The 24,692-nt window shown below is 40.9% G+C and overlaps 1 protein-coding gene across 1 annotated transcript in view; it reads left to right on the top strand.

Moving 5' to 3' along the window:
- The window catches only part of PHF2 (PHD finger protein 2), a 192,650-nt gene extending 168,197 nt beyond the window's left edge, over positions 1-24,453 (top strand). The window contains exons 18-22 of the mRNA XM_061618178.1: positions 6,758-7,032; positions 12,147-12,242; positions 14,546-14,655; positions 18,317-18,575; positions 21,063-24,453. Coding sequence (XP_061474162.1) covers positions 6,758-7,032; positions 12,147-12,242; positions 14,546-14,655; positions 18,317-18,575; positions 21,063-21,151 — 829 coding nt within the window. The 3' untranslated portion in view covers positions 21,152-24,453. The remainder of the gene's footprint in view (positions 1-6,757; positions 7,033-12,146; positions 12,243-14,545; positions 14,656-18,316; positions 18,576-21,062) is intronic.
- Positions 24,454-24,692: the final 239 nt, after the last annotated feature.

Genomic DNA, 24,692 nt, shown 5'->3' with positions numbered 1-24,692 from the left:
TGAATCCCTTAGCCACCAGCCGTGCTCTGTACCTTTCCACCTCCCCCTTTACTGTTTTCTAAATTTTATATATCCATTTGCAACCAATGGCTTTCCTATTTGGAGGTAGCTGTGCTAAAGTCCACGTCGCGTTTTTGTTCATGACGCTTATTTCTTCCTCCATGGCTATTTGCCACTTTTGGGCTTCCTTGGGGGACAGTTTGCTTACATCAGCATAAGAAGAGGGTTCTATCTGAGTACACAACGCTTTTGTCACACCTATTTTAAATCTGTCAGGTGGTTTGCCAAGATTAGCCCTTTCTGACCTCCTCAGCTCTGGTTCTGGGTGAACCTTTTCGTCTGTACCCTCTTGTTCAGACACATCAGCTTCCCCTTCTTCTTTTTCCTGCTTAATGTCAAAACCTTGGTCAGAACCCTTCCCTTGTGGGATTGCGTCCACTGTTTCTTGCATTTTGTCACTAGGGGTACTGAGGTTTACGTCTACAAAACGTCCTACGTTCTGCCAATCTTGCTCATGTGTTTTGACACTTCTGCTCACTACCACCCTTCTTTCGGTTGGTAACCACACCCTATAGTAAGCCTTTTCGAATCCTAATAAAATACCCTTTTTTGCTCTGGGTGCTTGCTTTCCTTTTCTTTGTGCTTTTGGCACCTGTACCCAGCACTCGGACCCAAATGCTTTTATGTGCTCTAACCTTGGTTTTACTCCATGGAATCTTTCGAATGGAGTAGATAGCACAGCACTAGAAAACAACCTGTTTTGTATATAATTCGCATAAACAATGCATTCACCCCAAAAAGCCGGAGATAATGGTGAATCATTTAGCATAGCTCTCACCATGTCCTGAATATATCTGTTCCTTCTCTCTGCGGTTCCGTTTTGATGTGGGGAAAATGGTGCGGTGAACGCATGCTTTATCCCTTTTGTGGTTAGATAGGTTTCAAACGTATGCGAGGTAAACTCGCCTCCTCTATTAGTTAGCACCTCGGCTATGCTCGTGTGATATTTTGCCTCAGCCCACCTTACGAAATGCCTGAACTTCTTTTCTGCCTCCCCTTTGTGTTTCAACAAGTACACAAAACAAAAACGGGAATAGTCATCCACGAGCAACATATAAAATCTGGCGCCACCTAGTGTTTTTCGGAATGGACTGGCGAGATCCATATGTACCAGCTCTAAAACTCTTTTAGTGCTGCATTCACATTTTATGTTGATAGGTGCGGCTACTGATTTATGTTTGTGGCATATATCGCAGTCTACAAACGTAGCACAGGGTTTAATCCTTAAATCAGCACTGTAACTCGGCATTTTGCTTATGGTGCTGAAACCTGCATGCCCAAGCCTCCTATGGTATAGATGTATGCATTTATCATGGGGGGGGTTGTTCTCTATAGTGCTTACCACAGCTTCTGAGGTTTGTTTTATAACATATAAAGCATCTTCTAATACGCCTACTGCATATCTGCCTTTGTTATTTCACATGTGCCTTTTCTGAACAGGACCGCAAATTCCATTGCATTCAATGTGGACACAGACATGATGTTATTCTCTAATTGGGGCACAAACAGAACGTTCGTAACAGTTGTTTTTAGGCATTTTACAAATACAGTCCCCTTCCCTTTTACCTCCCTATGGGTTCCATCAGCAAGTACGACATGTCCACACATAGGGGACAGTGATTGAAACAACTTCTTGTCTTTTGCTAGAAAATGGGTAGCCCCTGAGTCAACCACCCAGGAAGTTCCAGTTTTCTCCTCTGGCTTCTTAACGCTGGCTTTGACCACGTGAACAGAGAACGGCTCCTTTCGCTGCCGACCTCTTCCTGCCAAATTAAGAGTCCCTCTCATCACCAGGCAATTTTTCTTTATGTGTTTTTCGGACCCACAACGAAAACACAGTCGTGCACCGTATAATCTTGACTCGCCTTCCCTCTGCTTTCCTGACGTTTCTCCACTGCGCTACTTGCTTACTGCGGAACAACTCTGCTCTTGTCTTCTATCCCATTCTTGTAAGAGTTTTCCCGTCACATAGTCCGGGGTTAATTCAGTCTCAGTCATGGCTTCCATTGCACACACAATAGTGTCCCACGAAGCATCCAAAGAAGACAATATAATATATACCTGCTGCTGGGGTGTATGTTCCACATCTCTTTTCTGCAGTTCCGCGAAAAGCCCTTTCATTGTCTGCAGATGTGCAGGCATAGTTACCCCTTCACTTAAACTCTACTGCCAGCAGTTTTTCTCACGTAAACATTCTTTAGAGCAGACCAGACTTCTTTTGCTGTAACCAGCCCTCTTATCAACAGCAGCTGGTTATTCTCCAAACCCAAAATAATGGTCGCTTTCGCTTTTTCATCTTTGTGAAGCCATTCCGGAGAAGGGGGGTCAGTGGGGGGATCACTTTCGACGGACACCCACAACTCTTCCCAGTGTAATAACATCTCCATCTTTACCTTCCAACTCGTATAGTTCGTGTCATTGGGAAATCAATATGGTGGCTAAACCCATTCACCCAGCTTTGCTCAGAATATTGGGGCAGAATTCATTTTGTATGGAAGGCCCATGACAGCCATGTAGCACTGAAACCTGCTGGACACCGCGGCGGGAGAAACAGCTGCCCAAGGATGCCAGGTGTGGATGCTGGCCCCAAAATCTGCCAAACGAGTCAATTTGTAGATTGGAAATTTGATGCACCATTCACTTTTTCATATGTGGTGGACACACAACGTGGTTTCTGGACCCTTTTTTGCTAGTAACACATCAGGTTACAGTGGAATCTATGCACAATCTATAAAATAATTTAGATCAAGCCACTGTTTTTCCAGTAAGGTTGCTTATTTTTAATTTTTTGGTCATGAACAAAATTGTTTTTGTAAAATATTGGAAGCTAGCTACTGTTGCATCTACTCTTAATATAGTAGAAATTGATAAATTGATAAATAAATTGACTATGTCCAAAGGAAAAATGAAATATACATTTGTAATGTACTGGAATGTACACTATAATTACATTTTTCTTATACAGAGAAATCTTTTTGTAATTTTATATTGATTTTAATTTTTGTTAATGATCTGCCCCTTTAAGAGGTGCATGCCGGGCAGAAATTCAATAGGTAAGACTAACATATTCAGAGATAAAATGACAAAGTAGCAAAGAGCCAACCCCAGCCCTGTAACAAACAGCAGGGAGCAAGGGAAATGTTCCAGACAAAGTCAGGTACAAGCTGCAATTGATGAAACTCTCCCTTCTGGGTATCTCTTGAAGGAACATGAGTAAAATGTGAATGTAATGTTCAATCACAGTTCAGAGCTGCCATTCAGCTGGGGAAAGTCTTTATGATGTAAAGTATTTGGCACCAACCACACACATGCACTTCCATTTAAAGAAGCTCTCATTTATAAATTTTAAATTAACAGAATTTGCTTTCATATTATTTTTAAAAAAAAATAGAAATAATCACTAAAACTACAGAAAGGATGTGACTTTCCAGACTTTAATAATTGTTTCCTGTTTCATATTTCACTTAGAGGAGATCCAGAATTACTAAGCTGCAAATGTGCCTAATGAAAAACACATTGGGCACAATCCAATATAAACATCTCCTGTGCAAATGTCATTGATATTAAAGGAAGTTGTTCAAGAGTGGGGTGACAGAATATTAAGCCAAAGGCAAGATTATTTGATACTAAATGAAATGACACAAATCTTCTTCTGTGCAAGCTCCATGGAAATGAATGGGTTTGGCTGAGCAGATTGCTACCTAGCAGATTTTGCCTTAACGATTTGGCACTTTAAGAGCTTCTTGAACAGTCAGTCTGTGGCTTGATTTCCCCCCCCCCCCGAGCCACTGGTTTTGATCAGATCCCACAATTTATTTGCTAACGCTTGCCTTGCTTTAGGCAGTTCCTCTCTAATTTGTCCATTTGGCAGGCAGTGTTTGATGGTCCATTTCCACTGTGTCTCGGGTTCAAGGTTTTAAGAAAGCAAGCAAATGTCTTAAATGCTCATGGAGCTGATAATTGCTAAAACCGGGTTAGCTCATTTTCCATATAAAACCATGAGTAGGACTGGTTGCTGCACGCTTGTCAAGCACATTCAATATTACTATATCTGGAATACCAAGTAGTACAAAAGTGGACTCAGTATCCAAACACAACACATCATCAGTAACATAACTCAACAGCTACCTTGTATTTAGTATGTCTCTTTAGAAGAGATTGAAGAGCATGTTAGGTTGTGCCTTTTCCTGTTCTGTCTTTTGAAATTGTTTCCCTGACAAGGGTGGGCAAGCCTCACCCCACATCTTGACTTGCTGGGAAAGAACTACTTTGTCCTTTTGATGTTTCAAGGCCACCCACCAGAAAAAAGCTGCACAAGCGTGACTCGCGAGTGAACCCCTATGGCTGGCATTTTCAAGCAGGCGCAGCAGCATACAAGTAAATCACCAGCAGGAAGAATTCCTGCTTGATATGCCAGGCTGAAACCCTTCCTCTCAGAAATATAGCAAGCTGGGTCTATCTACAATTTCACTCCTAGAAGGGTGTGGGGGAATAGACAAAGCCAGAGGTGCTGGTGAAGCTGCTGTTTGGACAGTAGCCAGAGTGTGCTTCAGTTAGCCTGCAGTTTGAATTGGCAAACTGGGCCTCATTCCATATTCTGGACTAAACATGCCTGTCCTTATAAACTTGTCAGGTAGGCCATTTATAGTTTTCCTCTGAATCGTTTTGAGAATCCTTCTTGCGAGTTACAATAACCACAACTGAAAACAGTTGTTTTCTTAACAAGATATTCACCAGGTCATAGAACCACAGAATCATAGAACAGTAGAGTTGGAAGGGCCCTATAAGGCCATCGAGTCCAAATCCCTGCTCAATGCAGGAATCCAAATTAAAGCATAGCCGACAGGTGGCTGTCCAGCTGCCTTTTGAATGCCTCCAGTGTTGGAGAGCCCACCACCTCCCTAGGTAATCAGTTGCATTGTGGTACCAATCTAACAGGAAGTTTTTCCTGATTCCAGTCGAAACCTGGCTTCTGGTAACTTCAGCCCATTTTTCTGTGTCCTGCGCTCTGGGATGATTGAGAAGAGATCCTGACCCTCCTCTGTGTGGTAACATTCAAGTACTTGATGAGTGCTACCATATCTCCCCTCAGTCTTCTCTTCTCAAGGCTAAATATGCCCAGTTCTTTCAGTCTGTCCTTATAGGGCTTTGTTTCCAGTCCCCTGATCATCCTTGTTGCCTTCCTCTGAACCTGTTGATGGGAAACATTTAATTCTAATAAGGGCTACATAGTGATTTTATCATTACATTCCAAAAGAGTAGCCGTCTTATTGTGCTGAAGCAACAGCAAAAAAATCTAATTAGTTTGAAGGCTAATTAGTTTGTTTTAGCAGAACCTAGTTTGTTACAGAATAAGTTCTTGTAGGTAAGAGCATATTCATCAAATGCATGAAACAGTCAAAAGAAGATACTGAAGGGAAAGATAAAGCAAGTTAATAAGATAAGAGATGTTAGATTCAGATACTTTCTTGCCCTCTCCCCCAAAATGACCCCCCAAGGATTGGCAGGCTCCACTTAATTGGGGGGCTGTGATGCAGTGGGCTGAGGGGGAAGGGGATCCCCAAATATCAGGCAGAAACACCTTCTGTGTGCAAAGTTTGCACTTGCAGAAGTTGCCTCCCTTCTCCCTAACCCCCCACAGCACAGCCCATCCCTTTCAGCAAAGTCCCTGATAATTTTTCAGGGTCTGGAATGCTGCAAGTGGTTTTGTCAAGTTCCGCCAGTCCCATTATAGGCATTTTTCTGTAGATCCAACCCAATGGAAATTGTTTGATGACACATAATACAAAAGAAACCTGTGATTAGGGTGCAGCACCCACTCTTTGGAACTCTCTGCCCATTTATATTAGGCAGGCGTCTTCACTCTTTTTGGTGCCTGCTAAAACCATTTTTCTTTCAACAAGCCACCCAGGCATGTAATTTTAGCATGCAAATTTAACATATGATTTTAGTAAGTATCATTGTTTTAAAATGACTGATTTTATTTTATATATTTTTGAAATGTATGTAACTTGTTCTTAATGTTTGCTGTTATCAGAATTTTAATTATATTTACATTGTCTTTCGTAAACTGTTTAGAATGCTTTTCTTTAAGAAAGCGGTAATTGAATTTTGTTAAATAAATTAAATAAATCTGTTGGAGCATCAAAGCATATTTCTAAAACATCAATTACTGCCACATCACACTGCTTTTTTGAGTGAGACAGTTACCCAAACTTGAACCATATGGAAATGGTGCAATAGTGTAAAATCATTTAAAAAACAGCAATTCTGAAGTTTTTATTTGAATTGAATATTTTGGGTGATCTGTTATTAATCATAGCCAGAATAGACCTATTGAAATCAATGTCTGTTGATTTCATTTGGTTTACTCTAAATATGACTTAGTTGGACATCATCCTTTGCATTTAAATATACTAACTTCAAGGTATCTCAGAATTTGCAAGGAGACTGAAATTCTCTCCTACTGGTTTCTATTATGCCTCCATAATATCCTGCCTGAGTCTTCTCATTCTCTTAGGTCAGGTGTTGTCTTGTTTGGACTGTGCAGATAGCTGAAGCATAGTTGAAAAGAGTTTTACATAACCCTGGATGATGTGTCACATATGTAACATATGGCATCACCTGTTTGTTCCGTATTTGTATTTATTCTGAGTTGAAAACTCTCTTCCCCCCTCCCCTCATTTTCTTCCCTTAGTCAGCCACCTGCATCTCCCAGCACACAGGAAGCAATCCAAGGAATGTTGTCAATGGCAAACCTCCAGTCTTCAGATTCCTGCCTACAACCTTCATGGGGCACCAACCAAGCTAAGAATAACTCTATGTCTGCCCCAAATTCCAAAAAAACTGGTGGCAACAACAAAAATGCAGGCAAGAGGTTACTGAAAAAGAGCGCAAAAAACAATATTGACATTGAAGATTATGATGAGGACCAGGATCACTTAGATGCCTGTTTTAAAGATTCTGATTATGGTATGGAACACCTACACCACTTCTCTCTCTAGGTGTAACTGCAGTGAAAAACATGATCTCATGATGAAAGCAGTAAAACCACAAGTGATTTTGACCACATATCATAGAATCATAGAATAGTAGAGTTGGAAGGGGCCTATAAGGCCATCAAGTCCAACCCCCTGCTCAATGCAGGAATCCAAATCAAAGCATTCCCGACAGATGGCTGTCCAGCCGCCTCTTGAATGCCTCCAGTGTCAGAGAGCCCACTACCTCTCTAGGTAATTGGTTCCATTGTCGTATGGCTCTAACAGTTAGGAAGTTTTTCCTGGTGTCCAGTCGAAATCTGACTTCCTGCAATTTGAGCCCATAATTCTGTGTCCTGCACACAGGAAAATCGAGACGAGATTGTGGCCCTCCTCTGTGTGACAACCTTTCATGTACTTGAAGATTGCTATTATATCTCCCCTCAGTCTTCTCTTTTCCAGGCTAAACATACCCAGTTCTTTCAGTATCTCCTCATAGGGCTTTGTTTCCAGTCCCCTGATCATCCTTGTTGCCCTCCTCTGAACCCATTCCAGTTTGTCTGCATCCTTCTTGAAGTCGGAGACCAGAACTGGATGGAGTACTCAAGATGAGGCCTAACCAGTGCTGAATAGAGGGGAACTAATATTTCACACAATTTAGAAACTATACTTCTGTCAGAGCTTGGAAAAGTTACTTTTTTAAACTACAACTCCCATCAGCCCCAGCCAGCATGGCCACTAGATTGGGCTGATGGGAGTTGTAGTTCAAAAAAGTAACTTTTCCAAGCTCTGACTTCTGTTAATGCAACCTAAAATAGCATTTGCCTTTTTTGTAGCCACATCACCTTGTTGGCTCTTATTCAGCTTGTGATCAACGCCAATTCCTAGATCCTTCTCACATGTTGTATTGCTGAGCCAAGTATCCCCCATCTTATAACTGTGCATTTGGTTTCTTTTTCCTAAGGGTAGAACTTTGCATTTATCCCTGTTGAATTTCATTCTGTTGTTTTCAGCCCAATGCTCCAACCTATCAAGGTCCCTTTGAATCTTGTTTCTGTCTTCCACAGTGTTAGCTATGCTCCCCAATTTTGTATCATCTGTAAATTTGATATGCATGCTCTGTACCTCCTCATCCAAGTCGTTAATAAAAATGTTGAAGAGCACTGGGCCCAGGACCAAGCCCTGTGGTACCCCACTCATTACTTCTGCCCAGTTTGAGAAGGCACCATTGATAAGCACTCTTTGAGTACGATTCTGGAGCCAACTGTGGATCCACCTGATAATTGTTCCATCCAGCCCACATTTAGCTAGCTTGCTAATCAGAATATCATGGGGCACTTTGTGAAAAACTTTGCTGAAGTCGAGGTATATTATGTCCACAGCATTCCCACAGTCTACAAGGGAGGTTACCCGGTCAAAAAATGAGATAAGATTAGCTTGGCAGGATTTGTTCTTCATAAATCCATGTTGGCTCCTAGTAATCACTGCATTGTTTTCAAGGTGCTTACAGATTGACTGCTTTATAATCTGCTCCAGAGTTTTTCCAAGGATTGATGTTAGGCTGACTGATCTGTAGTTCCTCGGTTCCTCCTTTTTGCCTTTTTTGAAGGACAACATTAGCTCTCCTCCAGTCATCCAGCACTTCACCAGTCCTCCACAATTTCACAAAGATAATAGACAGCTGTTCTGAGAGTTCTTCAGCCAGTTCCTTCAATACTCTAGGATGCAGTTTATCAGGCCATACTGATTTGAACTTGTTCAAAGTGATTAGGTATTTCTTGACTGTTTGTCTATCAATTTCAAGCTCCAGTCCTGCCTCTTCTACTTCATGTTTCCTGGGAGGGTCATAAACCCCTTTTTGGGAGAAGACTGAGCCAAAGTAGGAATTGAGCACTTCTGCCTTTCCTTTGTCATCTGTTATCATTTTGCCATCCTCATTGAGTAGCTGTTCCACCATTTCTTTTCTCTGTCTTTTACTGTGGATGTACCTGAAGAAAGCTTTTTTGTTGCTTTTAGCATCTCTCGCTAACATCAGCTCATTCTCAGCTTTAGCCTTCCTGACGCCAACCCTGCAATTCCGTGATTCCTGCCTGTACTCTTCCTTTGTGGCCTGGCCTTCTTTCCAGTTCATGTATGTGCCCTTTTTTGTTTTCAGGTCATCTCTAAGCATTTTGTGAAGCCACACTGGCTTCTTCTGCTGTTTCCCCCTTTTTTCCTTGTTGGAATTGCTTGCCATTGCGCTTTTAGAATTTCCTTTTTTAGAAACTCCCACCCATCTTGGACTCCTTTTCTCATTAGGGTTGCTTGCCATGGAATGTTACTTACAATTGTTCTGAGTTTATTAAAATCAACTTTCCTGAAGTCCAGGGTGTGCTTATGGCTACTCTCAGCTTTTGCTTCTGTTAAAATCAAGAATTCAAGTATGGTGCGGTCACTTTCCCCCAGAGTTCCCGTAACTGCCACTTCCTCCACCAAATCATCTCTATTGGTTAGAATCAAGTCCAGGATAGCTGATCCTCAGTTGCTTCCTCCACTTTCTGTAGGAGAAAGTTAACTCCAACACAAGTAAGAAATTTCTTGGAGGAGCCGTGTTTGGCAGAATTTGTCTCCAAACAGATATTGAAGTCCCCCATTACTACTACATCATGCCTCCTCGAAACATTGTCAATTTGCTTTTCAAAAGTTACATTCTCATCTTCTCCTTGATTGGGGGGTCGGTAGTAGACTCCAAGCACCACATTCCTTTTATTACTTGCCCCATTAATTTTAATCTAGATACTCTCAGTGAAGCTACCAAGCTCATCTTGCTGAATTTCTGTGCAGGGATATATATTTTTAACATATAGCACGACTCCATCTCCCTTTTTATTCCTTCTGTTCTTCTTGAATTAGTTATATCCTTCAATTGCTGTATTCCAGTCATGGGAGTCATCCCACCAAGTTTCAGTTATACCTATCATAATTACCCTCCTGTATTAAAAGTTCAAGTTCATCCTGCTTGTTTCCCATGCTCTGTGCACTAGTATACAGATGTCAAAGACCATGTGATTTGTGGCTTGGCTTCCTTACTACATTTTTCTGAGGACTTTGTACATTCCTGTTAATTTCATTCAGCAAGTTTATAATGTGCGACATAGATGTGAGAGTTCTTTGCAAATTTTGCAGCTAAGCTCTCATGTTATGTTTAATAAAGCTTTCTTCAGGCATTCAGCATGTTTTAGAGTGTGTTAGAAGAATAGAGGCATGCAGGTTGCCCACATCCCTAATGTCACTGGAAGCACTCCTCCATCTCTCCTTTGCATGTTTAGTGCAGGGACCTGAAGGTTGCATTGAAGGTGCATTTGCCTGAATGTGCTTACAAGCCTCCTCATGACTAGAAACCCAGCGTGTCTAGGCACATCTGTACATGCAGGGTTTCCCCCCATCCCCACCAATTAATTTTCTCTTTCTCCTTCCACTCTATGCTGCTTGATATGCTACTTTATCTTTTTCAAGTTTAAAAAGTAGTTTGTGGTGCAACACTGGGAGGTGGCTGAAAAAAAGAGAAAGAAGCCCTATTGAATGCATGCAGTCCTGTGTTCCAACTTTTTAAGTAAATAAGCTAAATTGTTGAGGGTGCTGAGGTTGCAGTTTACCAGCCATTTAAGCTATTAACACAGTCTTGCTTCCTTCAGTGCACTGGTGCAACATGCTTAGTAAAGTATCCTTCTAAGAGTGATAGATTTCTTAATAATTCTGGTTTCAAGAAAGTGAGGTATACATAAAATGTGGCTTTTAAAAAGGGTCTTTGGCCATGACCCTTTAAAAACATTTCTCTTTGCTTTTAGCATTTGATATGCTGAACGTACACATTGAAATCCTGTGCAGTTCGATGAAAACAAGACTTTCTTCCATTTTCTGAAACAAGTTGTATGTGTTTAATAAAACTAAGCACAAGTTACAACACCAATACCTGTAGACATATCACTCATGTTACAATACTTTTAAATCTTTGCGAAAGTATATTGTATAGACACGATCTAAATATGACATTCTGAAAGAAGAGAGGGCTGATTTGGGGGGAGGCAACATTCTTGCTAATTATATATTTATGCTACCATTTAATAGGTTTGCTTTGTTCTAATATGGTTTGGTTCACTAAGGCTCCTCTTCTCCTACATCTGGTCAGCACATTTTCAGTCAGTGACTTAACAGATGCAATTATTTTAAAATCATATATTGCCCTAGCAAAAGAAATGAAAATTAAATCCACATTTTAGATAGGTTGTTTGATTTTAAGTGGGTGTAATGCAAACAAAGTTGTTGTTTAGCCTAGAAATTGGGGATTTGCTAAAAACAAAGGAGATAGAGAGTGTGGCAAATCTCAGATTTTTCTACAGGACAAAAAGAAGGCAAGGTAGCCAAGTCTCAAAGACCCACATGTGTGGCCACTCACAAAAAACCTCACATCATACTGCTATTTCGCACTGTAGTATATCTGTGTGAGTAATTCCCCTGCACTTGGCTTGAGTACATTTTTAACCAGGCTGGGAGTTTATAAATGGCTACGAGATACCTTCCTAAGCACACAAGATGAATAGAACTAAGAACACCTAAGGATGTGAGTTCAGTCCCTGTGTTAGATCAGCTGGTTTTTCTTTTCTTTTTGTAAAGTTTTAGCATTGTCCTTCCTCCCACCCTCTTAACATTTATGGTTGTACAAAAGTTCTAGTTCTGCAGAATGACTGCAGAACTCTGGTATACAAATGCTCTTTTTTATGTTGATGTGCACAATAGATCTGTAAGAAAGGCATAAAATCTTGGTGGAAAAATGATTTGAGAGCCAAGGGCCACTCTCAATATATTCTTAATACAAAGATGCTAACAAAGGAGTCTTACTCCTGTAATTCAAATACTGTATATAGATCAGGATTCCCCTAGTTATGTTGGATCCTGATCCCCAACTGATATTTTATCCTCAGTGTTTAGTACTGAATTCTCCCAGGCTTGATTCACCCAAAGGCTATTTCACATCTGTTACACTGTTGCTCCATTTTTTAACATATATGACATGCTTACATTATTGTTTAGTGCCATATCAGAATCTCTTATCTTTGTTTTCTCATTTAGTTTATCCCTCCCTTGAATCAGATGAAGATAATCCAGTATTCAAGTCCCGATCAAAGAAAAGGAAAAGTTCTGATGATGCGCCATATAGCCCAACAGGTAACATTTCTAATATTTTAAACCCAGACATATAAAGAAAATGCAGTAGAATCTATTTAACTCGTAACTTACATACACAGATCCACCCTTCCCAAATGATGGCCATTTCCAAGAAGCCACAAAGTAAGTTATGCCATTCACTTATGCTATTCACTGACAATAAGTGGCAACCTAAAAACTGGAAGGCTTACAAGATTTTGATGATGGATGTACATGGATAATGCTCAGGTGCACTTAAGTGTATTTTTGTGAGAAAAATGTCAGACCCAGACTACCACATCCTGGCATGGTGCTACTTAAACGTGCTGCCTTTACTATACTATGCTTCATAGCAGGCAATGGTGGAAAAAACACGATACCTCAGCAGCACTGTTATCTTGACTGGATTCCTATAACTATACATGATACTTTGGAGGAGCTCCACACAGGTGACTTGAACTGAGTAAGGTCTTCTCAAATCAGCCTTTGTACTTTAGTGTTTAGGGCATAGCTCTATACTAAATGGCCCAGGCCTTATGACAACCCCACAAGTATTTTGGAATACTCCTAGCTTTGGGGCTAAATTCTTCAAGACCCAGGTCAAAGTAGATGTGTGGTGGGAGCTCCACATTTGTAGCTCTTAGGTTTTTCTTCCTCAAAAAGCAACCGTAGAGGCAGGGACGTGGATAGGTTTTGATCAGAGTTGTGGCTGGTTGCCTGAGGCAAAGGACAAGATCTTCTCCACCCTCACGTCACATACAGAAGTAAGTTCAATCTTACCTCAATACTGGCAACAGGGTAGTGTCCTCCATGGCACCTGAGGGTGCAACACAGGCTGCATGGCACACTCTGTCCTCCAACAAAGAATATGGCCAGGGAATTTGCCAGCTGAGGCATTTGCCTCATTCTGCCAGCTCTGGGGTTAGCACTTTCCCTTTGCATTGATTCCCTGACTTTAAATCACTCCCCAAAGTTGCTATTATGAGCTGGTTCACACGTAGAGCTAAACTGAACTACGGCTTATTGCAAACAAAGGAGTGTGTGGGCTCCTAGAGAGGAGATGGTGGCCATTGCATCTCTCCCCTGGTCCTCCTGCTGTTGGTGCTGTGAGCAAAGCCATAGCTTGGTTTAGCATGCCGTCTGAACCCAGAGTGATGATTTGTTTCACTCCGGACAAACATGAGCTATAGCCAAGGTTTGTTCTTGGGCCTGGAGTGAGGTTTGGGTGACATGCTAAGCCAAACTGTGGCTTAGCTCACACAGGTGCAGCAGGAGGAGGAACAGGGATGTTGCACAGGTGGCCGCAATCTCCTCTCCAGAAACCTCAAGTTTGTACTACGCGATGGTTTGGCCTAATGTGACATGCAAACCAGCTCTGTGTGTGGGAAGGAAAACTTACAGGAGCTTAAACCATTCATTTTCCCCTACACAACTTAAGTTTATCCCCCACATGGCTAATAGCAGCTCCATTTTGGTCCATAACTGGAAGGCAAAGACCCGCTCCCTCCTCCCGTGTCACAGTCCCAATCCCCTCTTCCTGGCTTAAAAGGACATTGAGAGCTCCATACCCAAGTTAACATATCACATCTGGCTTGATTCTTACTCTTATGATCCATTCCAGTGTCACATAGGCTCTTGCTTACTGAATAGATTTACAAAGCAATCCTAAGAGGGGGCAGGAGCCTCACAGTGATGGATCCTTCACTACATCCACAGCTCTAATGGCTCATGCTGATCAGGGTGAAAAATGTAAAGTGAGATGGTGTATTTTCCTTTTAACTCTGCTAGCTCCAGGATCCATGGGGCTTTGGACATAGCAGATCCAAAACTGCTGTTGCTCCCCTTCTGGTCTGCCTCCTGGGACCACTAGCAGCCGCTTTCTACCTATCCACTGGACCTGGCACCTTCTGCATGCAAAGCAGATGCTCTGCCACTGAGCTATGACCCTTCTGTGAAAAAAACAGGAATCTCTCTCCCCCCTCTCCACAGTTCAATGCTCCTTATACAGGATATTTTATATTACATGATTTATACCATTTGCCTTCATTTCTTCATGTAAGAAGTCAAGGTACCATCCAAAGACCTATTAAGTTTTGAGGCTAGTGGCATAAACTGCCTGTAGTGATGGATATAACTTAAGTATGGTTCATGTTCTGTGAATTGCTCCCTTCACAAGGGACATAATCCTGTGCGGAGATAAGCTCAGTGAAATGCATTAATTTCAACAGGCTTAATTATGCTTAATTCTGTGTGGAGTATGCCAGTGCACATATACAACTTTACACTACATTGTCTGTAATCTTTATTTTTGGTTCTGCATTTAGCAAGAGTAGGCCCATCGGTCCCTCGCCAAGACAGACCTGTTCGAGAAGGTACAAGAGTTGCTTCTATTGAAACCGGACTGGCAGCAGCAGCTGCTAAATTATCCCAGCAGGTAAGCTGACCAATTTTTTTTTTTAAATCCCTAGCAATTCTGACTTTTAAAAAATTCAGTTTTTCTTACGCGTATTGACGGTACTCATGCTCTTAGCATGAGAGATTCTGCAATCCCTGCATCAGGAGTGGAAAACCTTTGGCCCTCCAAATGCTGTTGGATTACAGTTCCCCTGATCTACAACCAGCATAGCCACTGGTCAGGGATAATGGGAGTTATAGTCCAACCAGGGTGGGCATCAGGCAAGACTGGGCCCTTGGGCACCAGCCTGCCCCAGGTCCATGGTGCCCACCTGCACCTACTTCTTCTGCTGTGGTAAATGCTAGCTGCATTGCATGTGCATGCCTGCCATCAACCAAGATGGCAGCAGAGGTATCAGCCCCTTAGGGAAGCCTTGGCCGTCATCTTGGTTGATAGAAGGCATGCCCGCAGTGTGGTCAGCATTCACCCCAAGGGGAGAGGTAGGTGGGACGTGCAGGCGGGTGTTGTGGGCCTGCACAGTCATAGGGGATGCCTGGGAGATCCCTCTCTGCAATCCGCAGCAGGGTTGGGAGCTGATGCTGCAGCGGAATGGGAGCGCTACCCACCTACCCTAAGGAGGGGCCCCTCTGGGACCAGAGGCCCTCAGCCACGGCTTGACCTGGCCACCTTCTGACTCCTGCCCTGAGTCCAACAACATCTAGAGGAACAAAGATTTTCCACCCTCGCCATAGAGTAACAGAAAAAACAAACCCAGCAGTTGTTTAGGAATGGCTTTCTAACACTGCAATCCTACGCATGTCTGCATAGAATAAAGTCTCATTCATTTCAATGGGTAAGTGAGTATAGGATTGTTGCCTATAGCTGTCATAAATGTCAAACAACTCTGGGTAGAATGGCAAAATGATGCTTCAAATGAAGGGACATTTTACAATTGACTTCGATGGACCCACTAATTCACCTACTAATAAACAGTGCAGGTAGATCATCAGGTGTCTTGTAAAAACTACTTGCATAGGAAAGTAAGCAACATTAAAGGATTGCACAAAGGTGTTCCCAGCAAATCACTTTCCTCTCCATAGGAAACCTTCAACAGTAGATTCAGCTTAGGTCTAAAGCTTTAGAGAAGCTAGAGCTTTGTTCTCAGAAAGAGCCCACAGTGAAATTCTCATCAAGGGAACAATTCAACCCAAACAATTTAATGAAGGTTAGTTTTATAGAACCCTACTAATATCCACGAATTACACATATAGGAGTCTAGGAAGTAATTTTCAAATTAGCCACTTTAGCAAACATTAGTTAAGAGACAATAGAACCAGAAGTCTTATAAAAGAAATAGTTCACATCACAAGCTTCAATTTTGTGTACACGTATCTCGGGATAACGTCTACTGAACACAGTAGGATTTAATTCTGACTAACTTTGCTTAGGATTGCACTGCTAGCTGATAGACACTAGGTCATGGCAGCATAAAATACAGGAAATATGCCAACAGTCATTCTCCAACAGTGTTCCAAGTCATTCTGGTATGCTGTAAAAAATAGTATAGTTAAATTGCATGTTACACTTCCCATCCACCAATCTTATTATTTATTTATTTATTTATTTATTTATTACATTTATGTACCACCCCATAGCCAAAGCTCTCTTGCAGAGAGTAGTGATTGGCAGAGACGGGGCTGTGAGCGTAGTGACTCAGCCATTACAATTCTGTAGTATGAGGTTTGAGCCTGCACACTTCCAGTCAGATGAGCCAAACATGAGTTTCACTTAATTCAAAGCTGTTTTGATTATGCCTCGAAGTTCTAGTTTTAACCTATAAAGCCTTACATGGCTTGGGACCCCAGGACCTGAAGGAGTACCTATATGAACCTATTCAAGCCCAAAGGTCATCTGTGGAGGTCCTCGCCAGAGTGCCCCCTCTCACTGAAATTTGGAGGATGGTAACGAGAAAAATCTGGAGAGCTCTCGTTAGGGAAGCTCACTTGACTTCCACTTTACAATCCTTTCAGCACCAGGCCTACCCCTCCCCGCACTTTAGACCTTTAAAAAGTTTTTAGCATTATATTAAATTCAACTTCTTTTCTCAGCTGATATTTTAATAAATGCAAAGATGTATCACTGAACACTAAAGTCAGGATCATTCAGACCATGGTATTCCCGATCTCTATGTATGGATGTGAAAGTTGGACAGTGAAAAAGAGAAAAATCAACTCATTTGAAATGTGGTGTTGGAAGAGAGCTTTGTGCGTACCATGGACTGCGAACAAGACAAATAATTGGGTGTTAGACCAAATTAAACCAGAACTGTCACTAGAAGCTAAAATGATGAAACTGAGGATATCATACTTTGGACACATCATGAGAAGACCTGATTCACTAGAAAAGAGAATAATGCTGGGAAAAACAGAAGGGAATAGAAAAAGAGGAAGGCCAAACAAGAGATGGATTGATTCCATAAAGGAAGCCACAGACCTTCTTATAAAATCTGAACAGGGTGATCCATGACAGATGCTCTTGGAGTCGCTGATTCATAGGGTTGCCATAAGTCAAAATCGACTTGAAGGCACATAACAACAACAAATTGGGTTGTTAAATTTTCAGATGGGGTTCTGTGTTCCAGCTATGCTCAATTTTTTTGGGGGGGAGTGTTTGCTTTTAGTTGTTGATTTGGGATTATTAGTTTTTTAATTTTAAAGTTTGTATTGGTTATATTTTATGTTTATTTTATTTTAAACTGTTAAGCTACCTAGAGGCTTTTTATGTGGGAGACTCATAAATGCTTTTGTCATTAATATAATAATGATAATGATGGCACCTGGATTTCAATTTAGTAATGGATTTGAAAGAAATATTGGAATGTCCTGAATTTTTGTTATTTTTATACCAGCCAGCACTATAATTTTTCATCCTAATTTTTGATATGTGAAACAGGCCTTACAATAACATACTTTTAAATATGTATTAAGTGAGATTGTAACAATAAATCACTTTGCAAATGTCCAAATATAAATAACAATGCACTCATTCCCTCTACATGAACCATGCCTCCTGGATATAGTGCCAAAGAACAGCCATAGTATAATGCCTTCTAGCTCCTTTTTGAATTTGAGACCCATATTAAGGCTGCACGTAGAGCCAATGCAATTTTGCATCCATGGATTATATTTGAGATAGTATGCTGAGTTTGAGTGATGTGCAAAAAATAAAATGCTATGGGTAATATCCAGTGTTCGTCAAACTCTAGAGCAGACACATTGAATTGATCGACTTCAGACCATTGATTTTAATAGGTCTGTTTGGAATTTGTCTGATACCCTACGATGAGCCCCATTCTTATATCTTGCTGTTTGTCAATAGTGGTCCATGTGGTAGGGCAGAGGCACCCTCCCAACTGCAGCCTACTTTGATGAGGACAATGTTGAGGTTGAGGCTTCACAGGTGCACTTGTGGAAGTGCTGGGTTGGTTTTGCCAGTGTACCTTTGCAGCCCCCAGCCTGGCTTCCACCTCACCCTACCCCAGCTCCATCCAGGTGCTGTAGCAAAACCAGTGCCAGGTGGGCGGATCTGCAGCTGTTTCCCATTACACAGGTCACTATTGCTATTTTATGGGGTGTGCCTGTAATGGTACTAATAATAGCTATGTTTTTGAAGCTAATGGCAAGTATATTCTTTGCAAAAGGAGGAGCAAAAGGGCAAGAAGAAAAAGAACACCAAAAAGAAATTATCGCCCAACAACACCAATAAGCTCCCTCAGGAAAGTAGCTCTCCTGAACCCAAGCTGGAGTCTCACAGCAGCAGTTTAGCAGACCACGAGTATACAGCTGGCGCAAGCACATTTGGGGTGGCCCAAGTCAACCGAGGTTCTCAGCCCATGGCGCCAGGAGTGTTTCTCACACAACGAAGGCCCTCGTCGTCATCACAGAATAATGCCGCCAAAGGTAATTGTCATTGTTGTCTGCCAGAAATGGAAAATATGTTCATGAGCCAATGGCATCATTTCTTTGGGAGAGTAGATTTGCTTGACAAAATCCATTTTGAAGGCGATGTCACCCTTATTTTAGAAAATTAGAAAGAATACAATTTTAAAAATAAATTAAGAATAATACTTATAGTAATTCTTATATTTCAGGCTGTATTCAATTCCAGCAGAAGGCATCTGTCAGTAGAAGATGAGAGAGGCAATTTTCAGTGATGCGCCTGAACCCTCCCCCTTAAATCTGCTTCATAGGGTCATCCAGGAAAGGGAGAATCACCCAAAATTGCCTCCCCCCCTTCTGCTAATGGATGATTTCCATCAGTGGAGTGACACCATTGGATACCACTCATTGTAGCTTCTTTTCAGTTGTATTGGTGAAGGTCTCCTCTTCTTACTTGCAGCTGGCAAATCAAACTTTGTGAGACGTCCTTTTCAGTGAAACTATCCACAGTGACAACAATAAGAAGGAACAGCTGGATCTCTTGCACTGTAGCTGTGTTGATTCAGAATAATGAGATAAATCATAGTAGGTAAAAAAAAAAAGACCAGGTTGCTTATTCATAATATGTGGCCTAATACAGTTTTCAAACCAGTTAAGTACTGGCCAGTTGTTACCATCCATGTAGTATTTGGTAAGTCATGCAGCTGAAATCTTATCTAATCTCAGTTTCTTACAGAAAACACAGTAAAGAAGCATATCAAGAAAAAAAAGCATGGTGTGTGTAAATACAGAGCATCTGTTACTTCAGAATGAGTAGTTTTCAACTGTTAAAAAAAGCTAACACTATTTCTACAAACTAGTTTCTTGAACTTGTCTTACAATATTACGGAAGAAATTGTTTCAAGACTTTTGTCCTTAGACCAGGAGTGGCCAATGCGGTGCCCTTCAGTTGTTGTGGACTGCAACATCCATCTTTCCCAACCACCATGCCAGTTGGAGCTGATGAGAGATATCTGGAGGGCACCATGTTAGCTACCCCTGCCTTAGGCTTCCATAAATATTTGGAAAGGTAGAGGACTGCAGCTGCAATCCTCAATACCCAATAGGACTTACTTCAGAGTATTCATGTAAGGGATTGCACTGTGAAGGGCAATTCTTAATCTGGAGTGGCTGGCACAGTGGGACAGTGCCACAGAGCCACCTTTCCGACACCAGCATCATGGCTGTTTACCAGGACAGGACATGGGCAGGGCAGGCAACAGCAAGGTAGGGGTTGAATGGGCACATTGGGCAGAGCCAGTCTTGCACTCCTGCCAGTGCACTGATGCAGCTCTAACCTGGATGTCCCACCTCTGTCCCATCCCAGTAAGCAGCAGTGTGCTCATTGTTGGGAGGGGTGGCTCCAGAGCCCCACCTCACTGCTCCAGAGCTTGGAAGAGTTACTTTTTTGAACTACAACTCCCATCAGCCCAACCCAGTGGCCATGCTGGCTGGGGCTGATGGGAGTTGTAGTTCAAAAAAGTAACTTTTCCAAGCTCTGCACTGCTCCAGCCACTCTTCTTCTTAAGATCAGTTTTTCCTTTAGCAGACTAGCCCAATAGAGCTTTCTGCTAGATTTTGACAGAGATCACAAATGGAGATGTGGTAAAGGTGTAATGAGATACTGCACCTACACAATTCCCATATGTCAGAGAACAGAAGATGAAGAGAGGGAAAACGTTGGCAGAACTTCTGCTGGAATTCTCTTCAAAGTTACCAGAAATGAATGGGCTCTATCAGTGCCTCCTATCAAAGCTGAATGGCAAGAACAGGCTCCATGGCAAGTCATCTTGTGTAAGGTGAAATTGAGGTTCTTTCTGTTGTGTTTGATCTCTGGTGGTTCATTCATATGTGCAATAAACTATTTGATTCTGCAGTACTTAAATGATGAATGAGCATATTCATCAGAGAGCTAGAGAGTGTAGTAGCTAAGGCACAAACTGCACATCACTGAGTGCATAGTGTGCAGCTGTGCCTCATTTTTTCTGAAATTAAATGCCACCGCAGGAGCCCGATGATTATTACCTGCATCACAGCATACAAGGAGGGGAGGCTAATTTCTACCCTCTTTAACCATGATCCCCCTGAAAATTGCCCTACCTCTATGTGACTGTAAAACATTCCCTCCCTGTATGGTGCAATACTAACAACACTCTCATTCCCCTGTGGGGAAAAAGCAAAAGACATACTGCATATCATACGTGAATCATAATGTGTAACTTGTGACTTGGGATATGCCCAATTCAAATTTCAGCTCAGCCATAAACCCACTTGGTGGCCTTAGGCAATCCACCCTTATCCCAGTTATATGTAAAGAATATGGGAAATTCTTGATATGCATCTGGCGCTCCTTTCCCTTCTAAATCCCAATTATCAGTTGCATTTGCTTCAGCTTTTTCACTCAGACTTTTACTTTCTTCAAAAGTGAAGGTTTTGTGGCTTAATGTGTCCCTTTTCTCATATTTTCAGGGAAACGTACAAAAAAAGGCATGGCCACAGCCAAGCAAAGGCTTGGGAAGATTTTGAAAATTCATCGGAATGGGAAACTTCTCCTCTAAAACGTTGCCACAACTGGGACTCTATCAAAGTTCAGAATGTCCTGAGCTGACACTAACTCTTCAACTCTTGAAGGATTTCAGTAGTATTGTGCAACACCTTAGGGACAATACCAGTTAACTTTTTGCCACCACTTTAATAAATTCTTTTTAACTTTCAGCAGTTAAACATGTACAGAAAACTGCTATAAATATTTTTTAATATAGATGTCCTTTCTCAAATTGCTGAGAGTGACTAGTTCGCAAAAAGTAAATACTCCAAGAACTGAGGATCATTCCAGTTTTAGGAAAGTATCCCTTTAACTTGTTTATAAGTGAAGAAAAAGCAGTTAACAGTATGCATATTAATTTCAGTTATGCTTCATTTATCCAACTGTACCAATTTTAGGTATCTATCTGGTTAAGTGGCAGGAGAATACCATTTTTTAAAAATTCTACATTTGCTCAAATTGACTTTTAGAGAGGGGAAAGAGATTTCTGCCATTGATGTGTGTGATATAATACATGCAAGATATTAATATGCATAATGGAATATTTAGTTTTCTTTACCTGGCTCATAATAAATATGTTTTGGTCAATAGAAGAACTGAAATTGCATTTCAGCACTACTAAAGCTTTCCCTATAACCAGACACCAGACAACCATGGATGAATTAATTTATTTTATGTGCAATGCAAGGTGACTTCTGGAACAATCCGGATCACAGATCTGATGCAATTGCATTAATGATTAGGATGTATACACATAATGGGTTGATGCACTTCTTTTAAAATCAGTGGTAGTTATTCCATTAACTTCAGTCAGTGCTTTTAGTTGATAATTTCCTAAAACTCCAATCATTTTTTTGTTCTAAAAGATTTAGTTTTAAGCACCTATAAGCATACTGTCCATCCTTTTTGTTTCTACATTCATTACCACAAGGCAATGTGTGATAGGAGAACCCTTGTCAGGATTAAGACAGAACAAAGCACCCCAACTTATCACAAAACACATCACAAAAACAAATGTGTACAATTGGGAGAGTGTTACAAAACTAATGGACACCTTAGTAGTAAGATCTGAAAACGATGGTTGTGTTTGGATTTTTTTTTCACTCAGTTGTCCTAGCTAAGGCTTGTTTACATAATCATAGAAAGCAGAGGGTGGGGTTGCATTTTCTTTTTCTTCAACATGTTGTGAGGTCAGGGTTGCTGTTTTGAAATTATACCTGTGGTTTTCCAGAGTAGGGGATTTCATATTTAGGGCTGACTCTTAGGTTAACTTTGTGGCAAAGTTGCCGCTTCTGTGTACCTGGGTTCCCATGTTGCACTGCTGATGTTTAAAACCATGCAGAAGGAGCAGATGCCATGGTTCCTTCCCAAGCCACTGCTGCCAGCCCACAGGCCAACACTGCACTTGTCATATGAAATAGTCTCATCATCTTCCCGTTTCAGTTATCAGTCTAGTGCTGTGGGACTTGACCAGGTAGAAATTGCAAGCATGCCACAAGGATAAGGCAACATGTCATCCTTACAGCTCAAGTCTGTGCATGTTTACTCAGAAGTAAGTCCCATTGAGTTCAATGGGGCTTACTCTAAGTAAGTGGGTATAGGAGTGCAATATTAGTCAAATTCCTCATTGCTTACTTCCTTGGGATGGATCCCTTGAATTACTGTCATTTCGCAGTGACTGGAACTCCATGCAACAGTTCATACCTAAGTTTATGACTACACTACTTTTTATGTACTCGCTTAATATAAGATGAAGAAAAACCCTACTAATTAACCAGTATCTTGTTTTCCTCACTTTCCATTCACGGTAGCATTGATTAATCCCTGGATCATGTAAACAAAGCAGACACATAAATGAGCTAAGAAGTTGTTGTCTTAGGACAACTGAGAACGTAAGCAAATTGTGCATTTCCCTTCTGCTCCATTAACCAACCCCATTCCATTTTCCTTCTCTGGGAAAAGCAGCAGGGGTGTGTGTACGTGGGGAGGAGGGGGAGAGAGTTCCAGAGGCAAAGTGCTAAGAAAATTTAATATCTGCACCAATTCTTGGAGGGTCTTTTAAAAAAAAAATCTCTGTAAACCCATTCAGTAACTAAGACATGATGGTTGAACAGTTTGGATGAGCCTTGATCCCAAGGCATGCAGTGAGGTGGAAAGGCTGTGCAGTCATGTCCATGATGTATATAAGGCTTCTGACAGTCATATCAAAGCACTTCCTATCAGATACACTTGTCGGAAGGAACGAGGGCTGTGTATACACAGGTGTCTGATAAGATGAAAGCCATGCTTATTGACAGTTTAACTGGATACTTGTCGGTTTTTTGACTCTCTTAGTGTTTAGTGTAGAGTGCATTATTTTACATTAAACTTGCTTTTCTGCATATAAACACTTAAGGGGTTAAATTTTGTTTCTCAGGCAATCCCAGATTTTCATTTATAGATACGTTTCCTAAAGCATATTTTTTCATAGAATGTAGCCTGTAAATAGCTTTTTAAATACCTTCTTTTTATAAGAGCAAAGTATCTTTAGACATTTCTTTCTATAGAATACTTAATTAATCTTTATACAATTTTTTTGCTGAGTATTATCAACTGTTATATTTTAGGTTCTTGACTCTAAGAGAGGAATTTTGGGTTTTTTGTCCTTGTTTTTATTTTGTTTTGTTTCCTTTTTTATTATTTTGGCATTGCCTGAAAAACAAGTAAAACTTTGTGCAGCCTTATACAGAATCAAATAATAGTACACAAATGATCTATTTAAGACATATTATGAAGAAGAATCTTCAACTTTATAATACCAGCTCCTTGTTTCAATTCTTGTATTATGAGGGGATACAATTATTTTATTAGCACCTTGTGAAGTGTTTCTGTGTTTTGTGATGATGTAATTTATTAATGTTTGTAGCTTTTTATATTTGTACATTTCTTATGAGCTTTGTTTATATACACATTACCTGGATGTGATGTCCATGAGGAAAAAAAAACAGCTACAGAAAACGACTGAGGCCTTATTAACTAACCTTTCTACAGTTACAGTGGGGAAACGGTCTGAATTCTCGGAGTCAAAAATGTTAGTTGAATAGGGCCCCAGTGTTACGCCGAGCAAGTTTTTTTAAGCTTCCCTAGTATACTGTTCTCGTCGAGCATTTATATAATATAACACAGACATCATGCTGTTTTTTATTATTATTGTTATTATTATGATTACGATTATTTTCGCAACATGTACATTTCTAACAAAGTTTATTGTGGCTATCTATTACAGTGTTTTATTTACCGATTCATATCAAATGCTCTTGTATCAAGTCCATGGAATCTAAGTAAACTTAGATCAAAATTTTAAAAGTAAAATATTTCAGGTTTTGTATAGAACTGGTGTGGTTTGTTTATTCTGAAATTTAATCCAATTGAGGTCCTACAAGTCATCAAAGAGCAACATACTGTGCTGTATTGTTCACACAGAGCTAGCTCACTGCCAGAGCATAACAATATTTTCAGGGCAGGAGTTCTGTTTTCAGCCCTGAAACAATTTGAACAGAAGCAGATAAATGTAT

The sequence above is a fragment of the Rhineura floridana genome, chromosome 3, assembly GCF_030035675.1.
Source record: "Rhineura floridana isolate rRhiFlo1 chromosome 3, rRhiFlo1.hap2, whole genome shotgun sequence".
NCBI classification, from domain to species: domain Eukaryota; kingdom Metazoa; phylum Chordata; class Lepidosauria; order Squamata; family Rhineuridae; genus Rhineura; species Rhineura floridana.
This window is presented reverse-complemented; position numbering and strand designations above follow the sequence as displayed.